The sequence below is a fragment of the Brassica rapa genome, chromosome A08, assembly GCF_000309985.2.
Source record: "Brassica rapa cultivar Chiifu-401-42 chromosome A08, CAAS_Brap_v3.01, whole genome shotgun sequence".
In the NCBI taxonomy this organism is placed as follows: domain Eukaryota; kingdom Viridiplantae; phylum Streptophyta; class Magnoliopsida; order Brassicales; family Brassicaceae; genus Brassica; species Brassica rapa.
In genome coordinates, this window is record NC_024802.2 from 19154678 (window position 1) to 19170798 (window position 16121).

The 16121-nt window shown below is 34.3% G+C and overlaps 3 protein-coding genes across 32 annotated transcripts in view; 2 read left to right on the forward strand and 1 right to left on the reverse strand.

The window, feature by feature from the left end:
- The first annotated feature begins 320 nt into the window (after positions 1-320).
- Positions 321-4855, forward strand: LOC117127411. Of its 2 annotated transcripts, none has more exons than XM_033277730.1 (11): positions 321-730; positions 961-1830; positions 2041-2478; positions 2559-2960; positions 3044-3091; positions 3178-3261; positions 3344-3427; positions 3516-3733; positions 3812-3893; positions 4006-4432; positions 4563-4855. In XM_033277730.1, exons 1-11 carry the CDS (start codon positions 626-628, stop codon positions 4568-4570), a joined length of 2766 nt encoding a protein of 921 aa, XP_033133621.1. In that variant the 5' UTR covers positions 321-625; the 3' UTR covers positions 4571-4855. The 2 variants fall into 2 exon arrangements, with proteins under 2 accessions (XP_033133621.1, XP_033133620.1); XM_033277729.1 differs by having other exon boundaries at positions 4006-4443; positions 4563-4844.
- Positions 4856-5421: 566 nt separating this feature from the next.
- Positions 5422-16121, forward strand: part of LOC117127410 — a 16993-nt gene continuing 6293 nt past the window's right edge. For 13 of the 29 annotated variants that reach the window (XM_033277697.1, XM_033277700.1, XM_033277702.1 and 10 more), the window contains exons 1-12: positions 5422-6336; positions 6423-6869; positions 6939-7214; positions 7303-7390; positions 8199-9067; positions 9155-9460; positions 9532-9576; positions 9643-9729; positions 9809-9886; positions 9973-10071; positions 10159-10215; positions 10304-10402. In XM_033277697.1, coding sequence (XP_033133588.1) covers positions 5881-6336; positions 6423-6869; positions 6939-7214; positions 7303-7390; positions 8199-9067; positions 9155-9460; positions 9532-9576; positions 9643-9729; positions 9809-9886; positions 9973-10071; positions 10159-10215; positions 10304-10402 — 2907 coding nt within the window. In that variant the 5' untranslated portion in view covers positions 5422-5880. Of the gene's footprint in view, positions 6337-6422; positions 6870-6938; positions 7215-7302; positions 7391-8198; positions 9068-9154; positions 9461-9531; positions 9577-9642; positions 9730-9808; positions 9887-9972; positions 10072-10158; positions 10216-10303; positions 10403-10489; positions 11255-11374; positions 11447-11540; positions 11613-11716; positions 12218-16121 lie in introns of those variants that run through there. The other 16 variants (XM_033277724.1, XM_033277720.1, XM_033277721.1 and 13 more) reach the window with 16 other exon arrangements.
- On the reverse strand, positions 9967-14803 carry LOC117127413. The gene is made up of 5 exons (XM_033277732.1): positions 14713-14803; positions 14505-14633; positions 12798-14392; positions 11475-12636; positions 9967-10429 (listed from the first exon to the last, which is right to left on the reverse strand). Exons 1-4 carry the CDS (start codon positions 14791-14793, stop codon positions 12378-12380), a joined length of 2064 nt encoding a protein of 687 aa, XP_033133623.1. The 5' UTR covers positions 14794-14803; the 3' UTR covers positions 9967-10429; positions 11475-12377.

The window sequence follows — 16121 nt, forward strand, 5'->3', positions numbered from 1 at the left end:
ATATGTAAACATACAGCATAAATCTACTAATAAAAGGGAGCTTTTGAGTCTCTATAGAGCGTCCACATCAGCGGAAAAAATTTCTCCCGAAAGATGACATGTGGCATAAAATAAAATTTTACATTTAAATATTACTTATTTTCGAAAATTGTAAAAAATATGTAAACATACAACACTACTAATAAAAGGGAGCTTTTGAGTCTCCATAGGACGTCCACATCAGCGGAAAAAATTTCTCCCGAAAGATGACATGTGGCATAAAATAAAGTTTTACATTTTAATATTACTTATTTTCGAAAATTGTAAAAAATATGGGGGAAATTATACATTTACACTTTGTTGAGTACCCCTTTTCAAATTTACACTCAGGAGGAGGACATTTTCACAAATACCTAATTGTTTAGTAGCCGAAAGACAATAATAACCCTCGCAATTTTAACCTTTTCTCTCGAATCTCTCTAGCTCGCCATCGAAGGCGACGAGATTACAGAGCTACGACGGCGATTCTAGCAACGGCGACGACAAAAGGTCTTCTCTCTCACTAGTCACGCCGTCTCTCTGGAAAGAGCATCCGGTGACGACGAATAACAATCAGACTATACGATTCAAAATTTCATCTCAAAAAATGTCGTCTACTCCTCACGATTCTCCTCTACACGATTCTCCTATACACGATTCTCCTCTTCACGATTCTCCTATTCATGATTCTTATCTTCACGATTCTCTACAAGTAAGTACCTAAATTATTGTTTGTTTCAAGTCATTTTTTGAATTTGTTATTTCTGTTATAAGAAAATAGAAGAACATTGGTTGAGGATTGTCATGTTTCTAGTTAGATCTAAGAGAAATAGTATCGATAGTGAACATTGAGTTTTTTTGAAAAATTATAAGCCTTTATAAATGTGGGTTTCAAGTAATTATAAAATGCGTGAACTCAAGAAGTGTTGTCTTGTATTGCAGTTGGATAGCAACGAGTTTTGCACAACCTTGAAATTGCCTGGGAGGGTTTATGAAGCTGTAGAAACACCAGATAATCCCAAAGCGATAATCCATCACTCAAAGATTGATTATATCGAGAAGGTGGAAGATATATTAGGAAAAGAAGAGTTTTCTTTCATAGAGAACTCTCACATTGGGAGCATTTTGAAGTTGGTTAAAAGGAATAGGGTTCAATTTTCAGAAGAGTTGTTCCATTTTCTAATGCAGCGAAGAGTATTGACGCAAGGAGAGGATCTCTGGTTTACTTTCTCGGACCAGCCTATGAGGTTTTCACTAAGGGAATTTCATCTGACAACAGGCTTACGTTGTGAGGAAGATCAGACAATAACAGAGCCGCTGTTCAAAATAATGAAGAAGCCATACATTTGGATGCTGGGCAAGATTGATAAGTTTACGGTGAGAACGTTATATGAAATGTTTAAAAAGAAAGCACGAAGCATGCCAACACTAGAAAGATTATCCCTTGGAACAGCAATACTCACAGAAGCGGTAATTATGGCAGAAAATCCGAGTTCTAAAATCCCGAGAGACAGGTTGCAGCGTTATATGAACTATCGCTCACACAAGATTGCTTGGGGTAAAACTGCTTATAGAATCTTGATGAGAAGTGTAAAAAGTTTGAGTGCAAGTTCCTGGACAGGAGATAGTTATGAAGTGAGTGGTTTTGCGCTAGCCATAAATCTGTGGGCAATGTCATCAGTGAATGTGCTTGGTAAATCTTTGGGAAAGCCATGCGAGACATCCTCTTCTTCTGATCCGTTGTGTCTACATTGGGACTCAACAAGAACTCCGACAATAGCTGAAGTGTTAGAGCTGGAGAAGATAAACAATGTGAGTTTTTATAAGCGTATATAAATATATTCGTATTGTATTGTTTGAAAAGTGGATTTCTAGGGACTCCTTGAAAAGGTCCACAAATCGGTGTCTTGTAGGATTGTAAATTTGACATGTGTTTATACAAGATTATAAATGTACTTTTATAAGGACTATATAAATTAATATATAAGAGGTTTACATAGATATGTTTTATTTATTCTACAGGTTGAGGTTAGCACAGTGATTGGATTGGCTGAGGAATACAAACATTTGGTGGGGGCAACACATAGTGACGATGCTGACTTTCACAGTGTTGTGAAACTAGTTCAACAAGGATACAAAATGAGGAGAAGCGATTGGGAGAAAGGTTTTGTGGATATGTTTGTTGCAACAGAAGATATAGGTCAACAACGCAAGACAAAAGACGAAGATGCAGAGCATGGTGAAGATCTGAACCATAATGAAGATGAAGAGGAAAAGAAAGATGAAGAGGAAAAGACAGATGAAGAGGAAAATAAAGATGAAGAGTATCAAAAGGATAAGGAGCAAAGAAAAGATAAAAATCATTCCATGTCTAACAGCGAGAAACTTGATAAGCTAATCCAAATGGTTCGTGATTTGGATAAGCGAGTAGTAATGATCCAGAATGTTTTAGGAGTTAAGGTAACCAATTCAATTTTACCAATTACTTATCAAATTTCGCGTGTTATTCCTCTCTAATGATTTCACTTGTTTTTTTGAAGTTTAACGACAGTTCACCAAACAAAGAAGATTGTGAAAATGGAGCTAGTTCTGGTGATAGAAGAAGTGCACAAGATTATGAAAATGAAGAAGATACAATTAATGAAGAAGCAAACTCTGATGATAAAAAAAATGCACCAGATGATGAAAATGAAGAAGATACAATTGCTGAAGCAGCAAACTCTGAAGATACAATTGCTGAAGAAGCAAACTCTGGCGATGGAAGAAGTGCACTGGATGATGAAAATGAAAAAGAGATATGTGATGAAGAAGCAAAATCTGGTACAGAGCATCAAAGGGAAGAAGAGAATATTCTTGGGGAAATTGAGACTACACAAAAAATCACTCAAGACGAAGACACAGAAAAACTTGAATCAGAAAGTTGCTTGAAACAAACGTCGCAGGTATGAATCTAAAACAGGATATAAAGGTTTATAAATTTTTTAATTTAGTGATAGGCAAATTGAATTTCTTATTTCTTTTGTAGGTTACGTCGCCTACTCCAACATTCAATACTCCAAACTTTGATACAAGGGTACAAAATTAATATATTTTATAAGGCCTTGTAAAAGTTTAATGTATATAGCATAAACATCTAATTTTCAAATATTTTGTCTGAAGGTTTCATCGCCTAATCCAACATTTACGTCTCCTAAGTTTGATCTCCTTTCCCAAGAAAGTCATAGTGGAAAGGGTACAAATGAGGTATTTTATAAAGCTTTATAAACTATTTCATGATCGTTAAGGTCTCTTAAACAATTATATAAAAACGATTTGCATGAATCAGGTTCTTATGAGAGATGTTTATGAGATTCCTGTTTTCCAACCTCTAATGAAAATAAAAAAGAGATTGGTACAACAACACAGCCAGGTTTGTTTTCCAAACTTTATGAGTATTGATTTATTTTATAGACTTAATAATCCTTTGTAAAAAGGGGACTATTTTTTTTGTTCTGTAGGTAAACGAAGATGTTGAGCCTCCACTTCAAAAGAAGTTTAAAGCTGATACAGATAATGTTCCGCTAAGAAGAAGTGAAAGAGGTCAAATACCATCCATTCATACACAACCACCGTTTACAGGAGCAAGGAAGAAACATCCGATTCTTCATCCCTTTGAGCCAGTTGATAAAACAAGAAAAGAAAAAATGAGAGAATGGAAAATGTCAAACAAAAGAAAGTAAGTTTTATTTTATAAGAAGCTATATATTTCATGAAACTAGATATCTACATAAAAAAGTATGAGTGTCCAATGTAGGAAGCTGAGAATCAATCAAGAGATAGTAAACGCAAAGTGGTTTTCGGATATTGAAACTCCGGGAAAAAAACTTTCAAAAACGGTTAGACTATATGTGAACAAAAATTCTTTATAATCCCTTATAAATTTATATTAATCTTCTTTATAAAACTATATGATCGCTATTCTGAGTATTTGTTTTTTTTTTGTTTCAGCATATTGAAGCAGGTTTTGAGTTGCTGAAACTGAGACAGATAAACAATCCAGATTTGTTTCTGAACAAAACTGCCTTAGTTGTTGGAGTGAAGTTTCTTGAAGAAATAGATGAGTTTTATGATGAGTTTTTAGATGACAAGAAAGGTTTCCAATTTGGAGCAGGCTTTGACAAGTACAACATAGAGAAGAATATCAACTTCCTCTATTCGGCCATTGCAGTAGCAGAGAAGTATTGGCTTGGAGTTGTAATCAACTTGGAGAAGAGAAATATCACAGCATTCAATTGTGCAGCAATGAAGTTCACAGATGCGAGTTTGGTCCCTTACGTTAATGCATATGCGATGGCTCTCCCATTCATGATTCGCTACTTCTTCAAAGATGTCAGCATGGATACAAGCAAGTTCTCGATAAAAATTGTATCTGAAGGTTTCCCACAGGTAACATCTTTATAACCGCTTATAAATCTTTATGGTAGATTTGTATCCAGGTTCTTCAGATCAAATAACTTATATTATAATTTATCTGCTAATATATTACTAAAACATATTTGTTTAAGGTTCTTAAAATAGAAGACAGTGGAGTTTATGCATTGAAGCTGATAGAGTGCCATGCAATGCGTATAGTGGATTTGACAAAGCTGAGTGAAGAAAAAATTGCAATCATCCGAGAAAAGTTGGCGGTTGATATCTTCTCGGAATTACAATGAATACTAATGTGGGAATGAACAAAAACTTTATAGCTTGCTTATAGTTATGTGTGAACAACTATCTGTTTTATGCGTGTTTGGTAAACTTTGTTTGTAGAATTCTGAGTATTATGAGTTTATGACTTGGATTTATGGTTTTCCTTAAATTTAGAAAGTTCAATGGTAAATTTGTATTTCAGTAGCTTTATAACACATTATTACAAATAGTTTATAACCTCTTATAAAATCAAAACAAAATGGTTTATTACAAATGAATTTACGATATATAAAGGAGTATATAAAAGTTATAAAGATTTATAAATCGTTTTTCAAGAGCTCATCAGTTCATAAAACAAAAAAGAATTAAGGTTTATAAAGTTGTATAAACAACCAAAATGATTGAAGCAATTTATAAAGGCTTCTAAATCAGTTTATATACAAAAATGATGATATGTAAGCAACATTATGAGTATACGTGCTAATCATAACGAGTAAGTAATATGGTCTAGTGGTAAGTTGAGGTTGCTTAAAATTTCAATTTAGACAGAAACCCGTGTTCGACCCATGACCTCAACGATTTATCTGTTTTTTTATCATTTACCAAAAGGGATGGCAAAACAGTAAATTTAACTCTTCTCACGCGACACGTCTTCATCTTCTTCACTATGACACGTTTTTTTTTTTGCTTTCTTGTTTTCTATCATTTCTTCATCGTTTCTCTATGTCCGTAAATTTCAAGAAGAAGAATCAACACAACAATCTTCCCCATTTTGAATCATTATCGTGGCAAAAGGTAATTGAGTTTCATCTTCATTTTTGAATCAACAATCTAAATTGAATTGAATTTTTGTTTGAAACCTAATTGATTGACTTAAAATCTCAATCTGTTTCAGTTTCAGTTCCAATTCAACTTGAATCGAATTTAGCAAAAGTTAATTCAAGAACATTCACTGTATTCTCTTTTGATTTTTTATATTCAATTTAGATCAAATTGAAATTCCTATTTGCTTTTGTATATACACTCCAAAATCGAATTGAATTTTTGTATGGAACCTAATTGATTTATCTAAAATCTCAATTTGTTTCAGTTTCTTGGATGCATGTCGTTCATTTGATCTTAATTCACCTAGTTTCTTTCTTTTCTTGATTTTTTTTTTGTGATCTGCATTTCCGATTCCTCCTCAGGAAGATGAAAAATAATTTGAAGAAAAAAGGAAAACTTTTGTCTATTGCCAAAGATTGTGAAGTAGAAGTATCTATTCAAGAAGATGGGTTCAGAGGTTCTTGGTATAGAGCTATCCTCGAGCAAAATCCGACGAGAGTAACAGGAAAAAAGCTTCGGGTTAGTTACAAAACTATGTTCAACGAAGATGGTGTAAGTCCTTTGAAGGAAACTATTGAAAGAAGTTTTATTCGGCCAGTCCCGCCAGAGTGTCTGAATGAGGGTGTCGTATTCAAGGAAGGGTCGGTGGTGGATGCTTATTTTAATAATGGTTGGTGGACTGGTGTTATCGTAGTTGAAAGGCCAGATGGTAGTTTTTTGGTTTACTTTGATGATCCACCAGACATAATGAGATTCATCAGAAGCCAACTGAGACCTCATGCTGATTGGATCGGCTCCAAATGGGTCAAAAGCAAAAACAAGGTATTGTTTTTTTTTGTATGTTTTAAGTTATAAAATTTTGAATGTTTGAGGGCTTTAGCTTATATATGATTGTTTTGGAATTGAAGGTATTGAGTCAACACATGTTTACGAGAGGGAAGTTGGTGGAAATGACCCGTGAAATTAGTGAAAGTGAAAAGGAAAAAATTTGGGTCCGAGCATTGGTAATTACAGAAGTTCGGAAACAAGGAGATGATAGAAGAAAATTTCTGATCAAAAGATGTACAATCTCACAAAATTCGAGTGATGAAGCGGAAGGAAAACATTTAATAGTTGATATTTGCAAAATAAGGCCATCTCCTCCTCGAGATCTTTGTGCAGAGTACAGTCTGAACGACTATGTTGAAGTGGTTGTTACCCATGGGTGGCGCAAAGGTCGAGTGACGGAAATTCTCCTTGAAAACAAATACAAAGTGTATTTCGCTGCCACAAAAGAGGATGCGGTTTTTAATTATACTGAGATTAGGCTGTCAATGGAGTGGCTAGGTGGTGGTAGTTGGATTCGCGCACATGAGGTATTTTCTCACACATAATTTGTATTCATTTTTGGTGCAATTTAAAATCTTCCTACACCATTTTTGCAGAGAGAATTTGAAAATAATGCTGGCACACCAATCAGACCCGGTCAAGATAGTCCTAGTAACACACTTGCCACCGATGAAGATGATACGTTGAATGATGATGCCACCAAAATCAGATCCGATCAAGAGAGCCCTAGTATCACACTTGTTTTAGAATCCAATGAAGAGGATAAGGTGAATGATGATGCCACAGAAATCACATCCTCTCTCGAGAGACACAGAAACACTTCTGTTTTAGAAGCCACTGAGGCTGAAACACAAAACCATGAAACCATATATGTAAGTTTTAGACTATCACCTATATATGTGTTCTCATAGGCTTCTTTTTCTTATCTTTAAACTATATATTTTTACTAATGATGTGTAGGGAAAGGAGTTACCATTACCTCATGAATCAGAAGATATGATGGATGATGTAGCCACTCCAATCATAGACCCTCAAGAGATTCCACGAGGTAAAATGTAGATTATGATTTATAAAAGCCTATAAATAATTTATAAAGACTTACAAATATGTGTAGTTTATAAGAGCAATAAATAGTTTACAAGGGCTTCTAAATCTATATAAAATTTTGACAATTATTTTGAAGGGCTTATAAGGTTTTATGAAGATTTATAAAATAAGGTAATATATAAAGACCTATAAACAATTTTAAAAGATTTATAAATCTGTATAAAATGATTTACAAATTTTGACAATAATTAATAAAGACTTATGAATCTCTATATAATAATTTATAAGGGTTAATAAAATTTTTTAAAAAGCATATAAATATTTTGCAGAAGCTTGTTAATCTATAATAGTTTATAAAACCGTTTTCTAAGCATTAAACCATAAATAAACTTGGGCCTTAAACATTGATAATCGAAATTGGGCCTTAGTGTAAAAAAAATAAAACCGTCACGAATTAGGGTAAAAAGTCGGGACTTTTCATCGCCTTCCTCCGTTCGCGTCTCTTCTGATACAGAGCTGAAGCGCATCTTTTGATCTCTATTTATACTCCGCCGTTCTACATTTCTTTGGTTACAAAAACTTACTTTTCACCATCGATTTCTCTTAACTCCGGTAATGTTATTGGTTCTTCTTAGCGATTCTTCTTCTCACTCTGTCATTTGCGATATATTTCATTGCTAGTTCTTTCGTTTTTGATGTGGTTAATCGATTTTAGAATGATCTATTATGATTTACAAGTGTTGATAAACAAAACCTTTATAAGTCATTATAAAACATATCTTTGACATTGCCATTTTGAATTGTTTCAGGTGAAACGATGAGTGAGTCTAATGACAAGATTGCTTTGCCAAAAAGAATCTCCGAAACTGGTACAAAAGGAGTCGTATTGCAAAGAATTAACAAGCGCTCCAATCTGAAGTTGGTTGGTAAAGTTGAAACCCTTTTGGGCAAAGAATTCAAGAAGCTTGAAGATTCATTCTTGGCTCCGGTAATTAAGATGGGAAGGAAGCAGAAGCTTATGGTGTTTTCAAGGCATTTGATTCATCACTTACTCTTAAGGAGAATTGATATAGGCGAGAAGGGTTTGTGGTTTACTTTTGGAGAACAACTAATGAGGTTTTCTCTAAGAGAATTCCACTTGACAACGGGTCTGCCTTGTGTTGTTGATAAAGATGAAGATGAAGCCGAGACTTCAGCAACAAAAAAGAAGAAGAAAGATCCATGGATGAACAAGAATCAAACTCTAAACACCTTGCTTAAGCTTCTTGTCGAAAAGAGTAAAGAGCTTACTGCTGATCAGAGATTAAGATTGGGAGCTACAATCCTTGTGGAAGGGATATTGATGGCAAGCAATCCGGTGACAAGTATTCCAGAAGAGCGTCTGCTTAGAGCTAGAAATTTCAAAGAGTTTTGCAAGTATCCCTGGGGGAATTTGGCCTTTGATTATTTACTGAAAGAAGTGAAGAGCTTTACCTATGCAAAGCTGACGGAGAATAATCAATACGCGATTTGTGGCTTTATATATGCGCTTCAGCTCTGGGCGTTATCTTCTGTGAATCAACTAGGCACATTCTTTGGTATTAGCGATGATGGAATTCAGTTTCCCTTGTGCTTGCATTGGAAAGAAACCAAAGCGCTTACTATTGAGGAGGTTAACAGATTCGACCAAATGGAGAAGGTAACCGTTTATAATGTTTTATAAAACTGTTTTAGTCTTTGCATTCTTCTTTTACCGATTGTTTGATCATATGCAAACACTTGTCAGGTTGATGTCAAATGTATCCTTGGAGATCCCGGATTGCATAGCGACTTGGTTGAAGATGTTGACTGTGAATTTGGAAGAGTTGTTGATCTTGTCAAAAGAGGATATCGTTTGAAGAGACAAGATTGGCTCAATAGAAGTGTCGACATTGCCGTTGCTGAAGCTGAAGTGGACGAAAATAATTCTGTTCCTGGGATTGATGCAACTGATCAAGAAAAGATTGAATTCCTCAATAATAAGGTAGTGTCTCTTGAAGAAAGAGTGAAGTACCTTGAAGGTCTTTTGAACATTCGTGGAGAAACTGTGAAGGTAAACTACTTTCTATATTTGTTTCGTGTTGTAAATGACAAAAAGATTCATATGCTTCTAACTTGTAACAGGAAACTGAGAAGTCAAAAGAAACTGAAGCCGCCACAAAAACCAAGGTTTGCTATCTATAACGTCTTCATATTCTTAATACAATGTGTGTGAGCTCACATATAATATTTCAGGTAAATGGACAGAATGCCGATTATGAACTTGACGAAAATGAAGTTTTAGGAGTTTATATAGATGCCAAAAGAAAGGAAATCGCTAAGGTTATTTTATTTTTGATATTTTATAATGTTGTTATTAAATTCGAAATTGCTAAGCTAGTTTTTTTTCTTGTAATATTAGAGAAAGAAGAATGGTGTAAGACCTCCACGTGAAGTAGGACATCAAGATGAAGATGATGTAGAAGTCGAAGTCAATGAAGTAAGCTTATTTATAACACTTTATAAATTGAAAACCGTTATAGAATTATAAATCATTAAAAATATGTAATTTTTTTTTTAAAATAGGAACAACCACAAGAAGAAGAGGAACAACAACAAGAAGATGATACAGAAGACGATGTGGACGATGGTGATAAAGAGAGTGAAAATCCGGAAACCAATGAAGTAAGCTGATTTATAAATCTTTAAAAACTGAACAATCGTTTTAAATTTATAAATCATTATAAATATGTAATCCTTTTATTGAAATAGGGACAGACACAAGAGGAAGAGGAACAACACCAAGAGGATGACGCAGAAGTCAATGAAGTAAGCTTATTTATAACCCTTTATAAATTGAAAACCGTTATAGAATTATAAATCATTAAGAATATGTAATCTTTTTTTTTTTAAATAGGAACAGCCACAAGAAGAAGAGGAACAACAAGAAGAAGAGGATACAGAAGACGATGTGGACGACGGTGATAAAGAGAGTGAAAATCCGGAAACCAATGAAGTAAGCTGATTTATAAATCTTTATAAACTGAACAATCGTTTTAAATTTATAAATCATTATAAATATGTAATCCTTTAATTGAAATAGGAACAGAAACAAGAGGAAGAGGAGCAACAACAAGAGGATGACACAGAAGTCAATACAGATGTTGACGTCGGTGCTAAGGAAAATGGATCTGAAAACCCCGTGAAAGGTTCAAAGAAACGTGGAAGAAAGGTAAATATCTCTCAGTGTATAAGGGTTTATAAAATGTTGTTTAGTATAATCTATGTAACTTTTTTTATTGTGTCATCAAAATTGAAGGATGGAGAAGAAAATGAGGATGCATATGAAAAGCCCGTGAAGGTTACAAGGAAAAGTGAAAGAGTAACTAAGGTAAATATCTCTCTGTGTATAATGCTTTATAAAATGCTGTTTAGTATAATCAATGTAACTTTTTTTATTGTGTCATCAAAATTGAAGGGTGGAGAAGTAAATGAGGATGCATCTGAAAAGCCCATGAAGGGTACAAGGAAAAGTAAAAGAGGAACTAAGGTGAATATCTCTCAGTGTATAAGGGTTTATAAAATGCTGTTTAGTATAATCAATGTAACTTTTTTTATTGTGTCATCAAAATTGAAGGGTGGAGAAGTAAATGAGGATGCATCTGAAAAGCCCATGAAGGGTACAAGGAAAAGTAAAAGAGGAACTAAGGTGAATATCTCTCTGTGTATAATGCTTTATAAAATGTTGTTTAGTATACTCTATGTAACTTTTTTTATTGTGTCATCAAAATTGAAGGATGGAGAAGAAAATGAGTATGCATATGAAAAGCCCGTGAAGGTTACAAGGAAAAGTGAAAGAGTAACTAAGGTAAATATCTCTCTGTGTATAATAGTTTATAAAATGTTCTTTCTGATTATCATTTCTGATTTACAAAGGCTGTTATTAAAATCGAAATTGCTAAGTTATTTATTTGTCTTGTAATATAAGGGAAAGAAGAAAGGTGTAACACCCCCACGTGAAGTACAACAACAAGTAGAAGATCATGCAGAAACCAATGAAGTAAGCTGATTTATAAGTCTTTATAAACTGATTGACTTTTTAAATGTTTAATATGCTCTATGTAACTTTACTTATTGTGTCATTAAAATTGAAGGATGGAGAAGGGAATGAGGATGCATCTAAAAAGCACGTGAAGTTTACAAAGAAGAATGGAAGAGGAAATAAGGTAAATATCTCTCTATGTATAATGGTTTATAAAATATTCTTTCAAATTTCATTGACTACATCCAATTATCATTTCTGATTTTCTTAATTGTTATGCTTATAAAGGAACACAATGTTGGCACCCCCAAATCGAAAAAACAAAAGAAACAATTTGAGAAAGATTCAGCTGATGATGTGATAGGAAGTGTTTTGGAAGATCTTAAAAATGCCGATTAGAAGCATCGCGAATTTGAAGAAATGAAGCTCTTTCAGTTTTTTAGTACTTTTAACAAATATCTATGGAACTTTTTCAGTTTTAGTGTGTTATCTTTTGATGATGTCTTCAATGAGGAACATCTTTTGGCTTGTCCCTTAATCCTTCATGATGAGGAAAATATATTTTGGTTTGTACCTTAAACCTTTGCTAAGGAAACATATTTTATTTATGTTCATGCAAGTAAGCTAAGATATCAAACGAACATATAATTTCTACAATTAATCTGAATCCTAATGATTTATAAAGGGTAGTTTATGTAACCACACATTTCGTATAATAAATAACATAACTTCTATTAGACACCTGCAAAATTTATAAAGCATTATAAAATGATAGATGTAAAAATAAAAGGAACATAACTTCTATTAGACACCTGTAAACTTTATAAATCATTATAAAACGATAAAATGTAATAGTAAAAGGTTCCCCAAAATCTATTCGATTCCAATTCTCTCTTATAACATCATATAAAATAATCAATTGCACACAAGTTTTTATACTACTCTGTTATCAAATAGGCCTTACACAACTACCTTTGTTGTGTCCTTTCTGTCCACATCTGCTGCATTTGTAAGCCTTGGGTGATGGTTTAGATATGGGCCGATATTTTCCATACTCCCACGAACTTGGTATCCTCTTTTTTTTCCTCCTCCCACTAGGAAAGCGTGTAGATGGAGGGCGACAAACAAACGAAGCTACATGGGGAGGAATATCCCAATATGTTTTATCACCAACAGGATATACACTCTCTGAATATGCTAGTGTAAACCTAATAAGAAAATTAAGAGAATTAAATAAAGGTACAATAAAGACAGAAAAATGAAAAAGAAGTGTTGTAGAACAATATTTATAAAACCTTATAAATTTGATCAATTTTGTAAACATATATAAACGTGCTGATGTATTACCACAATGGCTGAGAGAACGGACCTTTCATTGGAGAAAAACTCATCGACATAATCATTTTCGTGCTTATTCCCAGATTTTGCAGCGGCAATTGCATGAGCACAAGGAAACTTCTCAATATCAAACACAAAACATGAACAATGCCTTGTTTGAAAATTCACCACTTGATCTCTTGTATCTCCCTTAACCTCAAACTCTGAATCATTGATTTTGGAAACTTCAAGGAAGCGAGACGTAAAATCATATAGCTCCTTCATCTTGTTCCCCACTTCGACAGTGACAGGGTGCATGTGACGAACTCCTTCCTCACGTCGTTCAGTGAACCACTTAGTCATTATCATCCTAATAGTGTCAAAAAGACAGACAATTGGATACTCACGACTCACTTTCAGCAAAGAATTTATAGATTCGGCCAAGTTTGACGTCATGATGTTGAAGCGATTAGCAGGAGAATAAGCTCGGGTCCACTTCCTGAAGTCTGCTTTACGAAGATAATCTGCTAATACAATGTCGGACTCCTCAATCTCTTGAAAATAGCAATCGAAATCAGCTTTGGTGTAGGCATAACCAGCTTCAACAACCAAAGGGACAAGTGTTGAACTTTTGAAATTGTCCTGGACATTCTTTTGAAAGTGAAAGATGCAGATTCCATGGTGAGCAACAGGATAATGTTGTAAAAGAGCTTTTTCAATAGAGGCCGCACGATCAGAGACAAAAACCAAATCCTCTTCATCAGGAATGATGGTTTTCAGACATTTCATAAACCAACTCCATGAGGCTTCATTCTCAGAATCAACTATAGCAAAAGCTATAGGATACAAGTGAAAATTACCATCTTGTGCTGTGGCAGCAAGTAGAGTCCCTTTATACTTTGATTTCAGATGGGCACCATCAACAGAAAGTACCTTCCTCATCAACTTAAACCCTCTGATAGATGGACCAAGCGACAAAAATGCGTATTTGAATTTCCCAACAGCATCAACTTCGATAAAAGTCACAGAACCTGGATTCTTTTCTTTTATCATGTGAAACCAACTGGGCAAAGCTTCATAACTGTCATCAGGAGTACCCCTAGCTATATCTTGGCCGTGCTCTTGAGACCTCCAAGCCTTTGAATATGTAATCACAACACCATGATCATTTCTAGCTTTTTCCATGATCTGTTTAGGTTTCAGCCCAATCTTTCCTCCTTCATAATGATTGCTGACCATAGTTCCCAACAATTTTGCAGTAGCTTGCCGATGACTAACAGTTCTCAGAGAAGTGTCACAAGTATGTTTAGATACATAATGACGAACAAAAAAACTCTGAGATCCTTTAACTGATTTTGCACGAAAACTCCAACTGCATCTTTCATCCACACAACTAAGAACATAACGTGTTTTGTCTGAATATTCTGTGTGGAACTCAAAGCTTTTACTAACTGCATGCAACCTCAACTTTGTGCTCATTTCCTTTTTATCCTTGAAAAACTTCCCGCAGAACAAATCATCATCATCACCACAACTGGGAGACAAGATATCTTCTCCCATGCTTTCTCTACCACGTCTACTGGAGAAAGATGGCAATTTTGACTTTCCAGACCCATATACAGCAAGTCCAATCGAGTCCAATCCTCTCTAAGATAAAAACATGAAACATATACATTAAAAATAGAATTTATAACCCATTATAAGACATTGATTAAACTCTCATATATTTATATTTGACAGAGGAAAAAGTTATATGTACCTTATTGCTAACAAGACCACTTGAAGGAGAAATAAGACTGTCGCTAATACAAGTATGTTGTATACCAGAGACTTCGTCAACTCTCTGAATGCTGTTCCATTCAGTCTCCGCGTGTGTTTTTGTTCCTCTCTAGAAAATTAAACATGTATTTATTACCTTTATAAGACATTATAATTATGAATGTTAAGGTAAGAGTTTTGAAAAGTACCTCAAATACATTACTACTTCCAGCAATAGGCGAATCATGAGTACTAGAAATTTCATCTTGTGTCTGAATCATGTTTGACATAATCAATGGTGATTTTTTTGTGTTCCTGTCTGAAACATAAAAACATAAAGCTAGTAATGAATCTTGTAATGAAACATAAAAAGATAAAGCTAAATATATAATCATTTACAAGGCCTTATAAAAATGAGAGTTGTAATAAATACCTCACGCGGATTACTAGTTCCAGCAATAGGCAAATCATGATTACTATTTCCACCCCGTGGCTGGATCATATTTGACATAATCATTGGTGATAATTGAGTTCTTCTCTGAAACATTAAAAAAAAAACATAAAAGCTAATAGTTAAAATATATTTGGTAATGATCCTGCAAAATGCACAACTATTATTATAAGGTCTTATAAATGTAAAAGTTGTAATAGATACTGCTATGGCAAACTTCTTCAAGCAATGAGCAAATCACTACTACTACATACTACCTAAAAATAAATGATAACTCTAATAAACAAACAAGTTAGCAAAAGAGTTTCATGCAGTTACCTTAATGGTTACACATAGATGAAGGTCTCCATTCTCCTTAAGTTTGCTCAGATAAGATGTTACTTGACGATCATTCCTAATAAATGCTGGAGGAAGCTCTTTTGTACCAAAGTTTAATTTTGAAGGTGAGGCATAGCTAAGATTTACACTGTTTCTGTTGCCATCAATTCCAAAATCTTCTAAAACAGCCACAATCAAATCATTGTAGCTGATATCTTCATGAATCATACTAAGAGAGGATCCTCGTTGATCATCCACTACTATGAAATCCCAGTGAATTCCATTTATTAGTTTCCATTCTCCACATATAGAACAAATTTCGAACACCCATAACCTGATTATAAAGAACATGGGTATTAGAGAAGGAATGATCAACAAGATATATCAATAAGAAAAATACATAAAACTATATTCCTCATAGCTAAAAATTTATAAGGTTTTATAAATCTGAGATTCGAAAACTTCATGAGAAAAATTCGTCTCCTTCCCAGAAACCGATCGATTTTGAGAAACCAAGCAAAAATTACAGAAAAGAGACGAAAATCACTTTGTTACGTTCGTGAAGAGAGATTGATTCGATTGAGCTTGTAGTCTACGCCAAATCTCGTCGGACGTCAATGTCGCCTGAATAATCAAATCTCGCGTGAGTGAAAATGGCTGAGTCGTCGTCGAAACTCTCTCGACGGATCGAATCTCTCTCGCCGGAATCGATCTCTCTCGCCGGAATCGATCTCTCTCGAAGGAATCGATCTCTCTCGCCGGAATCGATCTCTCGTTGGAATCTCTCGATCGCCGGAATCAATCTCTCGATTAGGGGTTTTTGAATTTTCAATTTCTTGTGGGAGAAGA